Below are 20,742 nucleotides of genomic sequence, written 5' to 3'. Positions count from 1 at the left end.
CTGCCTTCGGCTCAGGTCATGATCCCAGAGTCCTGAGATCGAGCCCCGCATCGGGCTCCATGCTCATCGGGAAGCCTGCTTCTCCCTCTCCCTCTCCCACTGCTTGTGTTCCTTCTCTCATTGTGTCTCGCTCTGTCAAATAAATAAAATCTTAAAGAAAAAAGAATCTTCTCTGCATCTGCGATCCACAAACTCTGTGAACTGCAGGACTCCCAGGCCCCCTGTGTACCCTCCCTCCGTGCCCACCAGGAGTCTATGGTCCAGGATTCAGCTCTTGTTCTGGCAGGATTATGTCACTAAGGGGAGCCCCCCCGCCCACCCCAGTCATAAAGTATGTGTTGTGTGACCGTACGGTGCTGTTGTTTTGTGTTAAGTATGTAAAAAAGGTTAAGCAATTCTGTCAGTTTATTTTTTGTCCCTATGAACCACGCAACATGATGTCATCGCCTCAGCTCACCATGCCGAGCACCCGTCGTACATTTAAGTAGGCAAATAACCAGGACAACTGCTGAAACAATGGAATCCTCTTGATTTTACTGGTTAGAGCTGAGCTGCCAAAGATACTGGGTTTTCATACACAGTAACAGCCAACTTGTTGGGATCAGACTTCCAGTGACATTAACTTCTGAACATCGGTGAACCCAGGGGGATGTGGGGGAAAAAAGCAGGAGGCTCGGAGCCTCCTGGCAACAGCGTCCCAAGAGCCCATGCACCCCTCCTCGGAAGCAAAGCACATCCGACACGTGTCACACTTGGTTCCCCGGCTTCTCCAGGAAAACTTCCGCCCTGGAGGTTTCTGTCCGAGAGAGGGAGGTGACGAGCAGAGGACTCAGAAAGCAGGTTAGGAGTAGGGTGCCGCATTGGCAAGGCGTTACAACCCCAGACACAGATAGCTCCCCCGTCTTGTACAGGAACACATTTTGGATCGTGTGCACGAGATAAAGAACAGATAAAGCTGTTTTAAAAGTAGAGCCCGGGGTCATACAGTATGGGAGTAAAAAGTCCCAGACACCACAAATGTCCCAGATGGCTTCACCAATAGAGCAGAAAGCAGTAAAATTCATCAGTGAGAAGAGCACAATAGTCTGTGAAAGGCAAAGCCAAGCCCTATGTATTCTGATAGCTCCTGATGACATCACCGCACCACACCAAGGTACAAAAGGGACTGATGTTGATAATGATGACCGTGACTCATCAAGAAAAGGTTAAATACTCTCCAGGATACTCTTTACTAAGGCAGGGAAGTGCGTAACGCATTTTAGAAAGATTTCCCTCAAAAAATATTAAAATTTTAAAGATCCAGCACTTAAAGGGTTAATCCTCTGTTATCTGAATATTTGCGTACATACCTCATTTTACAACAATGCTAGTAAATGAGGCATTACATTTTTTTTTAATAATCATTAGTATCAAATTATTGGCACCATTCAGTTTTAAGGATAGGGACAGGAGAGCAAACTATACAATACAACATAAAAATACAGTTCTGGTACAAATATACGAGAGCAAATCCACTTAACAAGTGGTCATAAGAAGTGGATGGACATTCTACACACAAGGAAATACAGCTAGGAAATCATCACATGGAAAAGTGCTCAGCCTTGCTAGCAATTAACAAAATAAAACAACCTTTCAAGAACAACTATACACACCTATTAAACTAGCAAAAATAAATTAAAATGGCAAAACCCAATACTGGCAGAACTATCGGTAAGTAGAAATGCTTATACATTGCTGGTGGCATCATAAATCGTAGAGGGATTCAAGCATTCAGAGGGAACAGGGGAGTTGAACTAATGACCTGTAAGGTCCTTCCAACCCAGAGATTGGATCTTTCTAGAAAGCAATCTGGCAATATGAAATAAGAGCTATAAAATATTTCATGCTCTTTGACCTTGTAATCCCTCTTTGGACATATTCCCAAGGGAAGAATCCAAAAGAAGGAGCATTTTTTTTTTTTTTTTACAAAGACATTCATAGCAGCACTATTTATAAGAGTGAAAAACTGGATAGAACTCAAATATCTAGTAATAGGGAGGAGTGAGGTTAACCATGTTACATGGATATACAGACATTTAAATTGGTGAGAGCAGGATCTGTGTTGAAAAGGGAAGATATGTGTGAGGTGGAAAAGTCCAACCAAAGAGTATGTACACACTGTTCACAGCTATGAAAAAAATGTGTGCATGTTCATTGAGAGCTCGGGAGACAACTTAGAGGGCTAGTCTGTGGGGAGGGGATGCCTTTATTCCTGCAAAGTTGTTCAAGTGCATAATAAAAATTTAAAAACACATTTCTTGAAACTATATAAAAAGAGAACAAAGTGTCATCTGGTCAAGTTTCTATCAACAGGACAAGAATTAATCAACTTTAGAAATGAATTTCTTTTATGGAACGCCCAAATGAATCTTGATATTGAATCATCTTACCCTTGTTAGGATTTTTAGACAATTTTAAGCTATAATTTCCTATTTTGGGTTCAATGAAAAATTCTGTCTATCCCAAATAATATCATATCCAACAAATCCACAATTTAAATTGTATTTCAGATTTCACCGAAGTACTTCAATCCTGGTGATTGCAGCTTTCTTGTTTTAGTTCATCGGTTCGTGTCGGAATAAAAATGAACGTTAAGGACTTTATAAGATCTGTATAATTACCAGTGTAAATGAAAAAACCAGCAGTAAAGAATTATTCTCTCATTAAAAATGACTCTTTAACAAACAGTCAAAGCTTGGTGCAAGTTTCAATCATACAAAATCATGGTTGAGACTGATAGCAAAGGATTCTATGCCACATTGACTCCTGTGCTTATTAATATAGACACACAGGTAGTCCTCAGAGGGAATCCCATCTCCCCATCTTTCTTCTCCTAGGCTTCCCAAATCCTGTCCCAACTATATTGAGTAGCAGAAAAACTCTAATACTCAGGAGAAAGAAAATAACTTCTCCCATAAAAGTCAAGCCAGAAGTTGGCTTCAACCAACCACAGTCTGAGACCTGGGCGAACAGAGCACACATCTGTGTGCTGTGCTGAAGTGAGCACACAAAGCCCGAAGAAAGAAAACGGACAGAAGGCACCATGCCATCCTCCAGGCCACAAGGGGAGAATTTCACAGTTCGGTCATCAACAGTCTTTTCATCATTTTCTCTCTCTCCAGTTCCTGCCGGAGCGTCTCTGCACTGAAGAAGAGTAGGTGACAAAATAATGAGATTCCACTAAACAGTGACAAGAACAGTGTCATCTCCCCCATCTTCTTTCTTGACCTTGGCTTTTGACTTTCCCTCTCAGGCTCCTTAAGGACCCCCGATATTCGCAAGCATATTAATGACCTGAAATTGTCTGACTTCCTACTGGGTTCCCCCACCAGATTGAGAGTTCCTCAGGGCACTGCTCTCCAGTGGACTGACCGTATATGTCATTCATCTCTGAACCCCAGAGCCAAGCCTAGGACCTGGTACACAGCAGCCTCAGTAAAGGTCTTCTGAATGAGCGGGAAGATGTCCAAAGGTTAGATGTCTTTCAATCATACTTCAAATCGGATTCAAATGCACTTTCTCCCAGAGTCCTCTCTCTCCCATATTTTAATAAGCAAATTGTATGAAATAAAATTGGCTGCTTTGAGGGGTTGCCTCTGATTTCTTGACCCTCAGGCCCCATTGCTTGACTACGGGATCCGTCTCCACTGTTTACATGCACACACACACATACACACATGCGGGCGCGCACACACGCAAAGTATACATCTACAGGACAAACAAAGTTTTTAAATAATCTCATACAGGGTAGACATCATTCTCTACGGTGACCAACAAGTAGAATCTGGCCCCAAGCTCCAACTTCATGGGGCTCTTGTCCTGTCTCATCCTGCTCTGGCTACGCTGGCCAGAGCCTTAACCATTAACCATTCCGGGCACGCTCCGTCTCAGAGGTCTTAGCACTGGCCGTTCCCCTGATGAATATCCTCTTCCTGCAAACACCTGCAGCTTGCTCTCTCCCTGCCTGCAGGTCTCTGCTTACAAGCCACCTGAATGAGGTCATCCCAGCATGCCCAGTGCCCTTCTCGGTTTCATTTTCCTCTTTAGCTTGTTACCCCCTACCCTCCTTCTCTCTCTCTCTCCTCTCTCTCACACACACACATACACAAACACACACACACACACACATTCACATGCATTTATTTAATGTCTGTCTCCTCTCCCCCAACACTAAATTATAGACTGCATAAAGGTAGGATTTCTGTTTTATTTACTGTACATCCCGAGGGCCTAGAATATTCTCTAGCCTTTGTAGACACTTCTGTAAATATGTACAGAATAAATGAATGAAAGAATAAATAAACAGATGTCACAGACCCAGCGAAACTAGAGCTTGTGCGTGCTTTCCCTATCACCGGAGCTCCCTGCGGGTACCTGCTGACCTCACTCACCTGGCTGCCAGAGAAACGGGCTTCCGGGTGGTGTAGATGGTCTGCACTGTGGAGATGGTCTCTGTCAAAGGCCTCAGGGTCACTGCCGGAATCAGTGGGGAAGACTGGCCAGGACAGCACGGTAATTTACTGTCTCTAAAGTCCGCCTGGAGAGGAAACAGAAAAGAAGAAATCAATCTCAATTTGGGTTCCATTTTCACACTGTCAGTGACTCCCTATGCCTTACCATACAGTTCCTGTTTTTTTTTTTTTTAACATAGCTAAATTACCACTTATTAAATGATTTTATTTTGTGCCAGACACTGTGCTAAGCACTTTACATATATTACCTCTTGACAATCCTTAAGGCAGAGGTCATATTTCATCACATTTGACACCATCCATTGTAAGATCCACCACTTTTGCATGAGCCACAGAGAAAGAAAAATGTGGCCATTCAAACTTTGTCACACCTACTCATGTAATGAATGTTCTGATTTCAGAGATTTATTTGCTTTTTTAAATTTATTTGACAGAGAGAGTGCCCAAGTAGGCAGAGTGGTAGGCAGAGGGAGAGAGAGAAACAGGCTCCCCGCTGAGCAGGAAGCCCAGTGCAGGGCTGGATCCCAGGATCCTGGGATCATGACCTGAGCCGAAGGCAGATGCTTAACCGGTTTCAGAGATTTAAAAAGTGGAAAAAAAAAAAATGGGTATCGTAGAGCTGATTTTATGAAAAAGAAAAGTAAGGCTCAGAGAGGTTAATTAATTTTGTCAAGGTCACACAGTAAGTATTAAGAAGCAGCACTGAGGACCTGGATCAGCTGACCCCATAACTGGTGTTTTTCACTACTATCCCAGTGCTTCCCAAAGTATGGTCCCCAGCCTGCCAGCATCCGTATTATCTCGAAACTTGGTAAAACTGCTGCCCTCAAGCCACTCTTGCCCACTTCTTAAAAGTCTTAGTGTGGTTTCTGACATTGGCTTCCTGCTCCATCTTGGCCCCCAGCTTTTCAGGAAGGGCTTCCCTGGGTGTCTCACAGCACTGCCAGAGCTGGGCAGGAGGCCAGAGTGCCCGCAGTGGGCCAGCTGAGGGAAGCGGAGCAGGCGCTTCTGGCGGGGGGAGCTGTGCCCAGGGAAACCACAGGGGCAGGATGAGCGCAGTGGAATAGCACTTAACAGCCCCGCCCAGCGCCTGTGTCTCTGCCGTCTGGTTGTCCCAAGACAGGTGTTGGAAGCTGCTCATGACCTTAGAAATATATTATTCGAGGAACCTGCTTTTTGCCTCTGCTTAGACTGCTAGACTCCTTCCTAGCTCTGCTCAACCTCTGAAAACTACACCAGCCACTGCTCCCTCCTTCTCTGTCCAAGCCACTAAAACCGCCTCAGGCAGTGACCACCACCCAGCTCAGAGACTGCACTGTTGGTTACCCAGAGGAGCCCCCTCCCCAGCCCACCTCACACATCCTCCAGACCGGCCAGGAAGCCTCCGGAAGGAACCCTGGGGATCACTCGGTTCTAGGAATTACAAACTCTGACCCCCAAGAGGAGGAGGGTGATCCCAGACTCCCCACTTCTGCTCCCTGCAGGCGCTTGGACAGGGAGTTCTGCGGAAGCTTTCATTGAAAGGAAAGACTTGCCGCAGGAAAGAAGCCATCGGACTCGCTCATTTTGCAGATGAGGAAACTACAGCATTTAAAGGTTTAATATTCTGACATTCTGCAGAGCTTAAAGCAGCTGCCCCATACACAAAGGGAGGTGGGGACATGAAGTAGGTTGCCATGACTCCCTGCTGTCATTAATGACACCCCCCTGTCTCTCTGGCCCTTGAGAAACAGCCACCATCCTTGACCCTTCTGGGACATTCTGTGGTTGGCCAAGTTCTGCCAACTTCTTGTTCCCTTTTGATCCCTGCCTTCACCGGATACCAGGCAGTCCCTATTCCTATTTCCATTCAGATAAAAGGGGACTGGGGCCAGGAGCAGCGAAGCGACAGCTAAGATTACATCATCACCAAGATGGAGACCCGCCCCAAAAGGACTGCCGACAGGAACCTCAACAAAGACATGTACACACACTCTCACGACAGTGTGACTCACGACAGCCAGGACGTAGAGACAACGCCAATACCCACCAGTGAATGAACAGACCAACGGACTGGACTAGTAGCCCCCATAAAAAGAATGAAGCTCTGATCCCTCCTACCATGTACAAGAGCCTCAAACACATGATGTTCGGTGAGAGAAGCCAGGCACAAACGGACATAAAGTCTACGACCCCATTTATCCGAAATATCGACACTAGGGAAATCCACAGAGACAGAAGGCAGATTGGTGGGTGCCCAGGGCTGGAGGGGTGGGGAAGGGGAGTGATTACTGATGGGAACAAGGTTTCCTTTTGGGGTGATAAAAGTGTTTTGGAACCAGAGACCGTAGCTGGATAGCACCAAATGTACCAAAAGTCACTTTAGAATGATGCGTTTTATCTTACGTGATGCTCTCCTCCGTAAAATAAAGTCACAAAAAGGTAGAGACCCCCAAACCCCAAGTCCTTCCCAACCTCACAGAGTTCCTTCATAGGATTAAAAGAAGCTATCAGGGTGCCGGAGTGGCTCAGTCAGTTGAGTGTCTGACCTCTTGATGTCGACTTAGGTCATGATCTTAGGGTTCTGGGACGAGCCCTGTGTCAGGCTCCAGGCTCAGTGTGGAAGTGGGGAGTCTGCTTGAGATTCTCCCCCTCCCTCTGCCCCTCCCCCACCTCTCACTCTCTCAAAATAAATAAATCTTTTTTTAAAAGATCTTATTTATTTATTTGACAGAGACACAGTGAGAGAGGGAAAACCAGTAGGGGGAGTGGGAGAGGGAGAAGCAGGTTTCCCGCTGAGCAGGGAGCCTGATGTGGGGCTCGATCCCAGGACCCTGGGATCATGACCTGAGCTGAAGGCAGATGCTCAATGACTGAGCCACCCAGGCACCCAAACTTTTCTTTCTTTCCTTTTTTTTTTTTAGATTTTGTTTATTTGATAGAACACAAGCAGGGAGAGTGGGAAAGGGAGAAACAGACACCCTGCTGAGCAGGGAGCCCGACACAGGGCTCCATCCCAGGATGCTGGGATCGTGACTTGTGCCAAAGGCAGACACCCAACCAACTGAGCCACCCAGGCGCCCCGAAAATAAATGAATCTTTAAAAAAAAAAAAAAAAGAAAGAAGAAGCAGCTGCTGACATTGTCGTCTGGCATGCCACAGAAAAGCATGTCACATGGGAGCAACATCTTAAAACACAGACCTGTTTTCTGAATCTACTTACAGTGAACTGTGGCCCTGAATTGAAAACATCGGGAAATGGGGTCACTGGATCAGCCGGGAATGTTTTTATCTTCAAAAAAGAGAAAGATAAGAGGGTTACTTTCAGATTAGAAAACAGAGGTTTGAAATCTTTGGCACTTTTAACACCGAAGTGATGGGTTCAGGGGAAACACATGCAGAGCCCTCATTGTTTGCAGGGAAACGTATAGACAGTCCCTGTGGCCCCTTGGCCAGTGGTCGTGTCTGCGCCCAGGGACCCAGCAGTGAGGACAGGCTGCAGTCTCATGTTTGTAGGGCACGCCATGCTCACCCGGCCCGGAACTCCTTTTCCTGGAGGCTGTGTGGGCCTCCTAGGCATGCTGGGCCCTACGCATGGCCTGATCCATACAAGGCCACGATCAGGGTGTGTAGTGAGACAGGCCAGAGCTGCCTCGGTGGCTGCTGTTGGCTTCCCCATGGCTGGGGGGGGGCATGCCCTAGAGGCTGCTGACAGGTCACATCCTGGGACATGGTCTACGACGGTGGACGGAGTACCAGGAGGCGGCTTGCACTAATTAGGCCACAAACTGCTTCCTGTCTCTTCCCCTCAGTTGTTGGACTCCCTGTAAATCGTCGGCCACAGAGGAGAACCTTGGGCCAGGCTCTGTAAGCATGTAAGCATCCTGCCACCATGGCCTTGGGGACACAGGGCACTGTGATCAGACGGGCCCAGTGCTAGGGCGGCTGCTGCCCAGGGCTGGTCTGAAGGAGTGTGAGCGAATGACCTGATCAGCTAGTGGTGGAGGGCCGAAAGGAGACTTTGCTTCTGTTTCTTTCTCTTTGGTCAATTTGTCTTTGTCCCCATAGAGGCCTTGGGGAATGTGGAGTGTGCTTTTGTCTTTATAGCAGCCTAGAGGACTGCCAGCAGGCCCAGGAGCATAAGGACTCTGCTACTAGCTTTGCCTGCAGCCCCCAGGGCGCAGAAACGGCCCTCCCACCCGCTGGGGAATGCACTCTCGCCACCTGCCACCAGAGGGCGGCAGCCCGGACACTGAGGCCACAGCAGACCCTGGGTAGGGGCAGTCTCTCCCAGGGACTTGTCTATGGACCCTGGAGTAGTTATCTGATGCTCTGGACTCACTCTAAACGGGGGTGGGGGGGGGGGGGGGGTGGTTGCGCTAAGGTAGGGGTGAGCGAGAGCATATCAGAACAGACCCAAATCTGGCTTTTCGGAATGGGTGGAGTAGTTCTCAACCAATCTGAGAAGGACAGTGTCTCTACAATGTGCACGGAGATTCCCAGCCCACGCCTGCTCCCCTTCCCCAAACTCTCTTTAAACATCTCTGAATCCCCAGAATGGGCCCCTGAATGCCTTGTGGCAGCTCAGACTGCTGCTGGCGGCTGCCTGCCACACAGTGGGAGGACCCAGGGGAAGCCTGTGGTGCCTTCTCCTCGCGGGGCCTAACAGTTCAGCGTGTGTGCCGAGACCAAGAGCAAAGTGAAAAGTCACAGTCAGACCACCATGAAGTAAAAGGGAAAAGCGGTTTATTACTGCTATTAAAGAAAGGTGAACATTGGCAGCTTCCATGAATTATCCTGTATTTTCGCTAAATAAGACAAAAATCTATCCCCAAAATTACACTCTGCGTTGCTCGGCGGTGGCAAAGCATGGTCAGTCTTCTGCTGCTGCCCCTGGGTGTAACCGCTTTTGAAAGGGAGCAAAGCTGAAGTCACAATCTTGTACCCAGCAGGGTCTAGCCTAAGAAAATAAAATACCCGCCACAAAAGCTATGTGTCCCCTTGAATAGTGACACGCTGGAAACCAAGCACGCATCCTGCTGGAAGAATGTGTCCATCAATGGGAGACCACGTACTGGATGGAAGGCAAACAGTCATATACAATGTGGTGATGAGAACAAGATAGAAACAATCCAACACTCAGCGAAGAGAGGAAAAACGAGAGACGATACGGACACTGTGATTTCGCTCTGTAAAGTTATAAATGAATACAAATAAGTATTAGAAGGAAACATGTAAAAATGAAAAAAAAAACATCGTGCTAGGTTGGGATTATGGGTGACGCCTTTCAGGCTGTTATGTAACACTCATCCTGTTATCTGGAAACGTAGCAGGAAGAGACAAGGGGAAAAAGTTTTTATTTTCCATAGAAACGCAACTAAGCTTTTTTTTTTTTTTTTCTTTCTGGGAAAAGCATCTATGCTCATCAAAGCTTTAGGAAAACAAAACAAAACAAAACAAAGCAAAAACTCTTCCTGGTTCTTGAGAGCTGGAGACACAGGGCAGGACAGCAGCCGGTGTGTCCTCATTTGGCCAAACTGTGTATCCATCCTGGGGTCAGAGCACCTGTCAGTCAGGCCCTTCCAGAAGGTCGAGCGCTCACGCACACCAGCGGGGTGGCCGCCTGGTGGCTCCTGCCCGCCTCGCCTCGCCTCTCCTGGCCAGGCCCCTCTCCCTGCCAGGGTACCTACCAGCCTCGTTTTGATTGGAGGGTGCATGCAAACTCCAGTGGTCTCTTCCTTCATGGGGGGAGAGAGTGGAGGAGAACAGCGAGAGTGGGCACAGTGGGGGGCGCTGGCGGGCTCTGCCTGCTCACGAGGAGAGGAGAGAAGGGGAGGAGGCAGAGGAGAGAGGGGGAGGAGGCAGAGGAGAGAAGGGAGGGGAGGAGAGAAAGATAGCACAGTGCAAGAAGGATCTGTCAACTCCAGACTGCGCTGGAGCCAGCCTCGCCCGCGCCTGCTTCCAGCCTCTGGCCAGCTGGCTTCGAGGCCCCCCTCCCCCCTCCTCTCCCACCTTCTCTCCTCCTCTCTGGCTCTCATCTGTCTTCTCCACTATCTGAGCAGAACAACCCATCGGAACCCCATTCCGGGGTTGGCAGGGCAGGGAGACTCCTGACCGACTGCGAGGGCCTGGCCGGGGGCTTCCCGAAGCATCGGCCAGGCCCCGCCAGAAAGACAGCCGTGATGAGTGAGTGACGCCGGCCGTGGGGGCCTTAGGAAGCCTTGAGCGTGCTGGCCTTGCACACCTGGTGGCCTCCTGCACTCTGCTAAATAAGGGACCGTCGGGGTGTAAGGGCGAGCAGGTGTCCCACAGATCCAGGAAAGAAGGATCTCAGCAGGCAGGAACACGGACTTGTGGATTTCATCTGCTGCGGCTTTTTGTTATCTGTGTTAGAGAACATACCGGCCCTGCCCCCCGTCCCCCCATCCCCCTGGCCCAGGCCATGACAACACGGGTTGTCGCCGAGGGACCCTGTTGCTTTAGCTGGAAGATATCAAGCATTGTGAGAAAATGGCTTGGGGTACTGGGTTCCCCACCCCAGTCTTACAGAGCGCCATGCACCAGAGGAGGGCCGGCAGCTCCGACTGCTGAGCGGGAAGAGGGAAGGCTCTGGGGCTAGGGGAGGGGCCGCCGACAGGGTTGGTGTGGGTTGCCAGGAGGGACCATTCACTCCAGAGAGTAAATACATGCCTCTTTTTGAGTTCAAGAGAGCTTCCTTAGGTAGTTGGTAACATCCTGCCATAATGAAGGAAGCAGAGCCCCTGGGGAAGTTTCACGACAACATGATCCAGAACACTGCGGGCACTTTCCTGTCTCGCGACCGATCTGACGCCGATCTCCTTACAATTGCGCGGTCCTGGACCAGTCCCAAAGGGGTTTTACAACCGGAATCTCCAACAGTCGTGGTGACCGCCTTGCTTTACTACTCAGATTTGGAGATGCTGAGAAATGGCATCTGCAAAGCCTAAATCTGCAGCCATCCTTCAGAAACAGGGGCGTCCGCATCAACCACCCGCCGTCAAGTTTCAGCACACGGCTGAGGCTCCCTCCACTGCTCTCTCCTGTCCTCAGGCTGAACCCTGCCCTCTGGGAGGTGGCACTGGACACCTGACTGAAGCGGGCTCCAGCCTGTCCCCCCGGCCCTTGCTTCTCAACACTCCCCCGGCCAGAACCAATCGCACCAGGGACCCCAGGCCACGGGGCCTTAGCCTCTGCAGATAAGCGGGCACTCCCGTGGGCTTTTTGAAGAAAATAAAAGCTGGCATAGATGACCAGCAAACACGGACATACAGTCTAGATACCAGATTGTGTACCAGCCGCTAGTGTCTTAGCTGAAGGTTATGATGAATGACTTCAGGCTTTGTCTAGCATTGGACTTTTATGGTAAAGAAATGTCGATCCATCCCACAAGCATGTACGACTCTTCTAAATATGCATCTGTTAGTAAATGAACAGGAAATAAGAGAACACGTGTAATAGGATACTATTTTGAAATACCGTTTTATTTTTTTTTTTCTCCCGGCATTTCCTCTCCTCCTTGGCTTTTTTCCACATTCAGGCAGCTAGGTTCTTCTAAGCTACTTGGCTTTTGAGGTTTCAAATCTGACTCCTTGGGGAACAGAAAGATTTTTGGCATAGACAAATGAAGATGGAAATGTGAAAGGCTTCTTCATCATCCAGACAAGAAAAGAGGTTGCCAGTGTGAGGGCTGGAGAGAAAAGTCAGAGGGAAAGTGAGGAGGGGTAGACATTAGGAAGTGCTGAGCAGAGAGGCGCCAGCGGATCCACATTCTCCTTCCAGCCGGTCAGGCTTCCACCCGCCCAAAAGGGGCATGAGGGAAGCAGGCAGTGCCCCAGATGTATCAGCAAAGAGATGACATCACAGACTAAAGAGACTGCCTTCCATCTTCCTGTGCCCTGGGGAAGACGGATGAATCCCCAGGAAAGTGGAAGAGGCACCCCGATTTCCCTGGGGATCAAGCTTCAGCCCTCCCGAGAGAATGAGGTTCAAAAATAAAAACCAAGTTATTGAGCTAGACAGAAAACCAGTTCTTCTGACACTCGAGCCAGAGACTGTTTTTTTGTCCTACACAACCTTCGACTGGCCAGGCCAGTCTCCTTCCTGGCACATGAACTCTAGACTAACAGTCCCCGGCCCAGAACAGACATGGGGTCCTACGTGCCTCTGCTCTGCTGCTGGCTGAGTAGTTCATGCAGTCTGGGGATTGGGGAAGGACATGCCCTAAAGACAAGGCATCAGGAACACAGAAGGCATAGGTGTTTGTGGTGCATGTCACCTGGGGAGGGAAGCTGGCAGGACAGACCTGGAGGACAGACTTGATTGATGTGTCAATGTCCCCTCCTTCCATTCTGTTCACACCAACACCCCATGCATGAGCGCAGACTCACCTTCCAAAAGAGAATACCAAAAGGACAGCGGGTGCTCTTGTCCCTCCCTCGCTTGCCCTATCGCTTCCCCTTATCCCCTCTTTCTGTCCCGCCTCTTCCATCCTGGCAAGAATCTGCAGTCTGGTGGGCAGGTCCTCGATGTGGCTCCTGGGACGGGCAAGCCACAAGTTGCGCAGGTTGTAGAGCCCCTACAGCTAGGCTGAGCTACATAGTAAAAGAGCTGGGGATGGGAGAAGAAAAGATATGGTAAAAGGAGGAAAAAGGGGTGTAAGAGTGACCCTGGAAAGAATGGTTTTTTTGGAGAGTTTGAGGATGAAAATCCTTGGAGTCATGCAGGGTGCAAGAAAATTAAGAAGGAGGCAAAATAGGACCTGAGAAGTGTTACCAAGGAGGTGCTAATTTAATCTTGAATGCTTTTTGAGAGATGTCAGTTAAAGACGGAAATGTTATTATTCTCATTTGTTTGGACTGCGCGTCTTCAAAAACCACCCTATGCAGAGAAGGGATCATCTGAGTGGGAGTCATAAGGGTTAAACTAGTGTTACTGCTTTGGCGGGACATTGTTGAATGAAGGTAGGAGAATCTGGTCCCAACCCTCTCTCTGTGCTGTCCTTCTAGCTCTGGCCCAAGGAACCAGTGGTCCTGTGGCTATAGGAGTCTCATTGAGCCCCAGACCCTAAATCCAGTCTCTCTTCCACTGTCCTCTGGGGCAGAGACACCCCCCGCCCTCCCCAACAAGAAGAGAGAGGACCGTTGCCTGTATTTCCAGGATGCTGGGCAGAGCAGATGGAGGAGATGGAGGGAAGAGGACCAAATAAGAGAAGCAGACTGCTGGAGCCCCCTTCCTCTTGAGGACACTTCAGCTTCAGTGAAGACGGGATTCTGGAGTGAAGGAGGGTCAAAGCCAGTGATGTCAAGGAAAGCCCCAAATGGAGCAGGCTCTCATCAAAGTATGAGCCCTCCAGCATACCTTCTGTATGAACGTGTGCCGTGAACATGCACTCACACCTCAAATCCACACAAGCAAGACTAAGGATGTTCCATCCTGAAAACACGTGTTCGCTGCAGACTTGAGCTGTGAAGTAGACAGCTGTGTCCCGGTGCGGTATAAGGACCTCAGCTGGCCCGTGCCCGGGCAGTGCAGCAGCCTGGGCCCTGTTTCAGAGCTCAGTGAGAGCAGCCCAGAGATGAAAGGGCGGTATCCTCAGAGAGGGAATGAGCTCCCTGTGGCCAGAGGTGTACAAGCGGAGGCCAGACCGTCATTTGGTAGGCACTGGGGACCTCTGGGTCCCTGGCAGATGTGGCTTCCTTTCTAATCTCAGACACTTACTTTCAAAGAAAAGATAAAGATAGGACCATTAAATCTACCAGCTGGGCCGGCAACATGGTGGTTTTTAAGGGAATCCCATCATTCTTGTCAGAGCCATGAAATATTTTTTGGCAAACTAACCCAAGTTTTTCAGATCTGCCAGAATCTTTAATAAACACTCAGTATTTTGCTCATGCTGTACCCTCTGCATCAAATGCTTTCGTCCACTTCCTCCATCTGGCAAACTCTTACTCATACTTCAAAACCCTAGTGCTATGAAGCCTTCTCTTTCTCAGGGGCCCCAGACAGGTTTAGGCACTGGGTCCCACAACAGTAGCAGTTTCTATAGACCCTCAAATGGCATTAATTTCGGTATGCTTCAGCAGTCTGGAAGTTTCTCAAGAGCCTAACTCAGGAGAGATCTTCCCCCACTGTCTTCTATTCCTGCCCAGCAGGTTTTCTTCATGTGAGCCTTACAACTTAGCTTTCTCCCCCTTCTGCCTTCATGGGCCCTCAGGTTGGTTCTCAGGTCCCTTTGGGGTTTGCTGCCCTCCAGCTAGACTGATGTCCTCTGATTGGGGCCCTAGCTTCCAGCCCCCACATGTGGCCCTCCTAGGGAATAAGGCCCCAGCTGGGATACTTAGTTGGGATACCGATGTAGCAACAGGCCCAGGCTGCTTAACTTGCTATCCTGTCCTCCACACCCCTTGTTCTGCTTTCTCAGTCTGAGTGCTTTAAACACAGCCCTCTTTCTAGACCTTGCTTTTCTTCAAAGCAGCAAATTTCTGAACTCCAGATGCCAGATTCAACCCAATTTGATGATGGAAAGGACACCAGAGAAGGAACTAGAACACATGGGCTTGGAACAGCTCTGTCCCTATGTGATTACCCCACTCTGGGACTCAGTTTCCTCATCTGTATAAAAGGATGGCGAGGGGATAAAGAAAGGCCCTGCTTCTGGCTTGCCCTCTCTTGGCAGCCTGTCTAACAAGAAGGCCATCAAGAACTTGGCTGCATTTTCTCCAGCAGGGGAGGGAACAGCCCCGCAGGTTCCCGGAACAGGCTGTCTCACCCACTGTCAGTTCTCAGCTGTTTATCCAAACGTGCTGACCTAAAGCTCTCAGACCGTACCACGTCTCCAGATGAGAAATACAAATCACAAATGATCGCCATGTACCAGCTGAAGCAGGGACAATGACCAGTCCTAAAGGCTAGATAGAGTTTTGTCTCATTCGTGTCCCCACGCCCTGCCCCTTGAAAGCCTTCCAGAGACCCTTCTTATCCACTTCCTGCTCCTCCGGTGAGCCCGTCCTGAATGACTCCCACTTGGGGCTTCTCCCCAGCACCTTCTATGTGACTGTCCTGCCAAGCCTGTCCTTTATCAACCCGGCTCCCCTCCAGCCTCTAGCTGCCCTGCCCGCTCCCGGAGCCTCACTCGAGGCCAGGCGTGCACTAAGCTCTCAGGAGGGAGTTTTTGACCTGGTGCACATTTTGACTCACACTCTACACTCATGGGCCATGGTTTACGCTCAAGTACACTTGGGTATCTGGCCGAGCCCAGCCAAAGGCACATGCAAGTCTGCCTGTGTCATCTACTACTGTTCATAATATCTCACACACACGTTTATGGTGCTTCTACATTCTTCAAGGGCTCTGTCTCATGGGATCATTAGAATACTCTGAGGCAGACATGGCAAATGATGCATCTTTGATCCCACGACAAGGTTCCTGAGAAGGGTGTGCAGAGAGTGGAGCCAGGTCTGGCTTGCACAATTCCCGGGGCAGTGCTCTCTCCCCTAAAAGGGTTTCCCACCTGCAGGAGTCCCGCGAGGACCACCACCATCCCTAAGGGGAGACCTAGAGGCAGGGGATGGAGAATGGCAGGGAGGCATGAGGGGCCTGGAAAGCTGGGCTGAGGCCTTGAGCCAGTGCTTCAGACCAGAGCACTTTGCTGGAAGCGGCAGCAGAAGATGCCCCATGGGTGGGTGGGTGGGGGCATGCGGGGAGCAGCCCAGGAAGCCGAGAAGCCAAGACCAAGGAGCCCTACACGCTTGGGAAACAGCAGACAGGCGGGGTGGGACCCCTGCAACCGCCCTCAGGCGGAAGGGGGCACTGCCTCCCTGGAGGGCTCTGGGAGGTAAAGGGACCCATGTGCCTGAACCCCCAAAGAAGGCTGATCCCTGAGCCTCCAGGCCGTGAGCAGGACAAGAGGAAGAGCCTTCCCAACAGCGATGCCCACCTCTGTCCATCCGTCCCACCGCCAAGATGTTTCTAGGGTCTGTGGCTTTTCTGGTTTTAGCAAAATGGGAAGTTTACCAGAGGAGTAGCTTCCGTGAAGTCCATCAGGAGATCGCCTGGCTCCAAGGTAAAGGCACCTCCTCGGTCAGAGGGACTCTGGGAAGGCAGACGGAAATACTCCTGGTTAGTGCCAGCTCCGGGCGGACCAGGGACTGTCACTGGAAGTCACAGACTTTCCTCCCTCCCCTCGCCCTCCCTTCTATCATGGAGCCCATGACCGTGCCAGTCCCCCACACGAGTCACTAGCCCCACAGTGGGCATATTCCAGAAGTCAAACCCCAAATGTCTTCTGAAACTTTAATGGGCAGAAAGAGTGTGTAGGTTAGAGAACTACCTTTTGAAAAGGTGCAAACAACTTCTTTTAAGTGCTTTGAGTGCTCTCTGGTCTTTTGGGGGGCGGGGGGAATTGCTTCAAAGAGTCCTTTGACTATACTGAGAGCAAAGCCCCCTTCGTGGATCAAGAGGGTCAAGGCCTCAAGGGGCTAAACTCAGGAGCGGAGGGGGCGCCTGGCTCTCTCAGCCGGTCGAGCATGCGGTCCTTGATCTCCAGGTCAGGAGTTCAAGCCCTATGTGTGGCACAGAGTTTACTTTAAAAACATTTTTTTTTTTTTTTTTTTTTTTTTTTTTTGGTCATCTGCGTAATAATGAGGAAGCTCTTCATGGTGGGAGGGAGGTATCTCTGAAACCATGTTCAGCTTTGGGGAAAACATTTTTTTCCCCACTTGCTCTGGGTTCTCAGCAGCATGGAAGGCCTAGAGGTCCTTTATGGGGGAAAAAAAAATAAGCTCCATCATCAGCTTGTCACCAGCAGGGCCCCAAGGAGAGAGATGGCCAGGAGAGGGAGCCCTGTGGCCTCTGGTAGGATGCCACCCACATCCCCACTGAATTCTCCTCTGTTTCATACATTTTGGCGGGGGCGGAGGGGGGTGGTTTTAACCGTGGCAAAGAACAGGTGATAGGAACCTGTGTCCACACTTGTAACAAAGCAGTATGAGGGACTCTGCACAGGACAGGGGAACCTGGCTCAAGTCACCAGATGGTGATTGACAGGAAAGCACGGAGCCTTAGTCTGGGCCAGTCACTGGCTGAGGGGTCTCTGGCTTGAGCAGGATCTCCTGTTGAGAACCACAAAGGGGCTCCCAAAGATCCTGGGAAGGCAGCTGGTATATGCCTGGCTACGGTCAAGCAGGATGTGGCCTGGCCCACCGTCACCTAGAGGCTCCCAAGAATCATGACCTTATTGCTCCACCGGACAGGGTGCTGGCCCACAGGCTGGGCAGGGAAGCGGACTTTATTCCCATTTGCAGGTGAAGGAAGCAGGCTTGGAGAAACAAAGCCTGTGGAGTAACTGTTCAAGCGGCCGTAAGACATGTAGAAGGAGCAGCTGGGAACAGAGTCTGGGGTCTGGGCTTGCCTTCGGGACCCCCACCCCCACACACCCTTTCCTCAGTGGTGTCCACAGACCAGGGAGCCTTTGACTTGACATCTACTAGTAGAGCAATAGGTCTGACTGCATCTGGACCACTCGCTGTATAGAATGACCACAGCTTAGTGTCACTCAGAAAAAAACCAAGAGAAATGTCTTGAGTAAGGCCCTTATCCTAGCCCATTCACATAGCTAGCAACATCCGGAAATTGTAAACTGACAAAATAATATTTTCCACTTTCAAGCTATACCTGTGGGCCATCCAACATAAGGAATGGGATGGGGACACATCTACGTTTTTACTCTTCCAAGATTTCCATTACTGGGGGGGGGGGGGACAACGTGTCTTGTTTTCTGTATTTATGTGCACTATAGATTAAGTAGGGATGATATTCTAAAACCGAATTGCCCTCAAACATCTCTTCCATTTCTCTTAAAGTACACTGCACTGCACAAGATCTTTATTATACCAATTGCATCTCATAAACAGGTCATCTTTCAGGAAGAGTTACATAAAAACCCAGCCCCGGGGGCTGTTTCCCCTGCTTTACAAGTGCACAGATGATTGAGCCAAGTTTAAATGCACGCGGGATGCCATGTGCTCAATTTATACTGAATTCCTAGCAAGCGCAGCTACTCCTCGGGGCCCTCGCCCATACCTTGGCCCCTGGGGACAGCTGGCCCTTGCTTTCTGAATTCTGAGGTGAGCTGAGTTTGTGGCCCTTGGGGGACACCAGTGGCACGGAGACTTGCGTGGTGGCCGCGGTGGTGTTTGTGGCTGTGGCGGTGGGCGCTCCTACTGCCTCGGCCAGGTCAGGAGGGAGGTCGTCTTCATCACTGTGGTTACTAAAAGCACATGAAGCTCTGCTCATTACAACAATAAACAGGCTGTGGGGAGTGGAGGGAGGGCCGGGAGGGGGATGGGGGAGCTCCCCAAACAGATGTCTGCCAGATGTCCAGCTTCCAGGATCCAAAACAGTGACATTTTTGCCAAAGCCAATTTGAGCTGGATGTTCTGTCATTTATTTGCCAAGGGATTTAATTTTTTTTCCTTATTATGGAAAGATATACATATATACATATACATGTATCGTTTTATCCATTGGTCAGTGTATAATTCAGTGACATTAAAGATGCATTCAGGACACCCAAAACATTTTCATCACCCCTGACAGCAACTTTGTATCCACTGAACAGTAACTCCCAATGCCCTCTCCCTGCAGCTCCTGGTAACAGCTGTGTTGCTTTCTGTCTGGATGAATCTGACTATTCTAAGTATCTCACAGAAGTGGAATCATACTATATATGTCCTGTATCTGGTTTATCTCACTTACCATAATGTTTCCAAGGTCCGTCCCCGTGGTAGCATATGTCAAAATTTCATTTCTTTTTAATGCTGGATAATATTCCTTGCATTGATAGACCATATTTTCTTTATCTATGCACCCCCTGATGTACTAATGTGTTTGAGACCCTGCTTTCAACGCTTTTGGATTGGGATTCCACTGGAAGTGGGATTGCTGGGTCATATGGTAGTCCCGTGCTTAATTTTATGAGGAGCCACCAAACCAAGGGAGTGGGGCCTCTCTTACGAGGGTGAATACAAGCCATTTGAGAACCGAATGCCTTGGGTAAAAAGCACAATGGCACCTTCCGTGGCCTAACAGCTACTGTCCCATTGGTGTGATAAACTAGTTAGAGGGGAGGAGCTGAGCACATGTGTTTGGGGTCTCATAGCTCTGGTCTTAGAACCTCTCTGGCAGAACAGGATGATGCAGGCAGAAAAGTACATGAGACAGGAAGTCGCCATGATGGAGGAGGAGTCCAGGCTGACATTCTGGGTTTGTTTCCAGGGCTTGCATGTATGGGAAAGGTTTGGCCTCCCACAAAGTATGTCAAGGCAGGAAGACCTTTTAATCTGGTCCCAAGTGGTCCAGGACAGAACAACGCCATCAATTACCCGCTCTGAGTATGAATACTATCTTCTCAAACTTGCAGAAATTAAGACAAGTCCCCGACCCCCTGACGCCAACCGGACTGCTGCCTGTGCAGCACGGGGCTAACTAACCCTGCAGGCCTGGGGGCTATAACTCGGCACGTGCCACAGGAACCGCGGGCCACTGACGAGCTTCTGGGAGAACCTCGGGGCCCTGGGGATAACCTGCCTAATAAGGGTGTCCCTGCATACCTGACTTTGGGCCATGCCACACAGTGGGTGCTAGCAATATGACTTACAGTGAAGACCTACTCTTGTATCCTAGAGCTTAGGGCCACACTATAACAGTTTGACCTTGGGCTCAGGGATGGTTATTGGAGACCCCCAGTAATAACCCTGGGCGCCAAGGCTCGGGTGAGTTCCCCTGCTTGGGAGTGAGACACTGCCCACGTGACTCCTCTAGGACAAGAGAAGCAGAAGCTCATGCCCAGTCTTCTTCAACTCCACTCTATGTGCCTTTTCCTTTGCTGATTTTAGTCTGGATCCTTCCACTGGAATATGCTATAACCATGAAGATGACAGCTTTTCTGAGTTTTTCAAGTCCTTCTAGTGGCTGACCAAACTTGAGGGTGATCTTAGGGACCCTGATACAGTTTTCCTAAGGGGGTTGCAAGTGGAACTCCCAGAAGTAATGTTACTTTCAACATAACTGTTAGAAGTAATGGCTGAGCGAGGGTGTAGATGAAAGGTCCACAGCCAGTGGGCACCAGGGTGGCCTGAGCAGGCTCCCTCCCAGGGCCGTGGCTTCGTGGGAAACGTGGCCATGGTACACAAAATGAGGTGAGGGTGAAACTCAGAGAGGAGGGTCCTGAGAG

General features: G+C 49.8%; 1 protein-coding gene across 5 annotated transcripts in view; it reads right to left on the bottom strand.

Moving 5' to 3' along the window:
• Positions 1-3,020: 3,020 nt before the first annotated feature.
• EPB41L4B (erythrocyte membrane protein band 4.1 like 4B) overlaps positions 3,021-20,742 on the bottom strand; it is a 123,650-nt gene continuing 105,928 nt past the window's right edge. For 2 of the 5 annotated variants that reach the window (XM_059411113.1, XM_059411115.1), the window contains exons 21-26: positions 18,591-18,777; positions 16,524-16,601; positions 10,181-10,297; positions 7,714-7,782; positions 4,431-4,576; positions 3,021-3,183 (exon numbers count right to left, since the gene is read on the bottom strand). In XM_059411113.1, the coding sequence (XP_059267096.1) occupies positions 3,114-3,183; positions 4,431-4,576; positions 7,714-7,782; positions 10,181-10,297; positions 16,524-16,601; positions 18,591-18,777 (667 nt within the window). In that variant the 3' untranslated portion in view covers positions 3,021-3,113. Of the gene's footprint in view, positions 3,184-4,430; positions 4,577-7,713; positions 7,783-9,528; positions 9,680-10,180; positions 10,298-16,523; positions 16,602-18,590; positions 18,778-20,742 lie in introns of those variants that run through there. The other 3 variants (XM_059411114.1, XM_059411116.1, XM_059411117.1) reach the window with 3 other exon arrangements.

The sequence above is a fragment of the Mustela nigripes genome, chromosome 9 (genome assembly GCF_022355385.1).
Source record: "Mustela nigripes isolate SB6536 chromosome 9, MUSNIG.SB6536, whole genome shotgun sequence".
In the NCBI taxonomy this organism is placed as follows: domain Eukaryota; kingdom Metazoa; phylum Chordata; class Mammalia; order Carnivora; family Mustelidae; genus Mustela; species Mustela nigripes.
The sequence above is the reverse complement of the archived record's forward strand: the minus strand, read 5'-3'. Positions and strand labels throughout refer to the sequence as shown.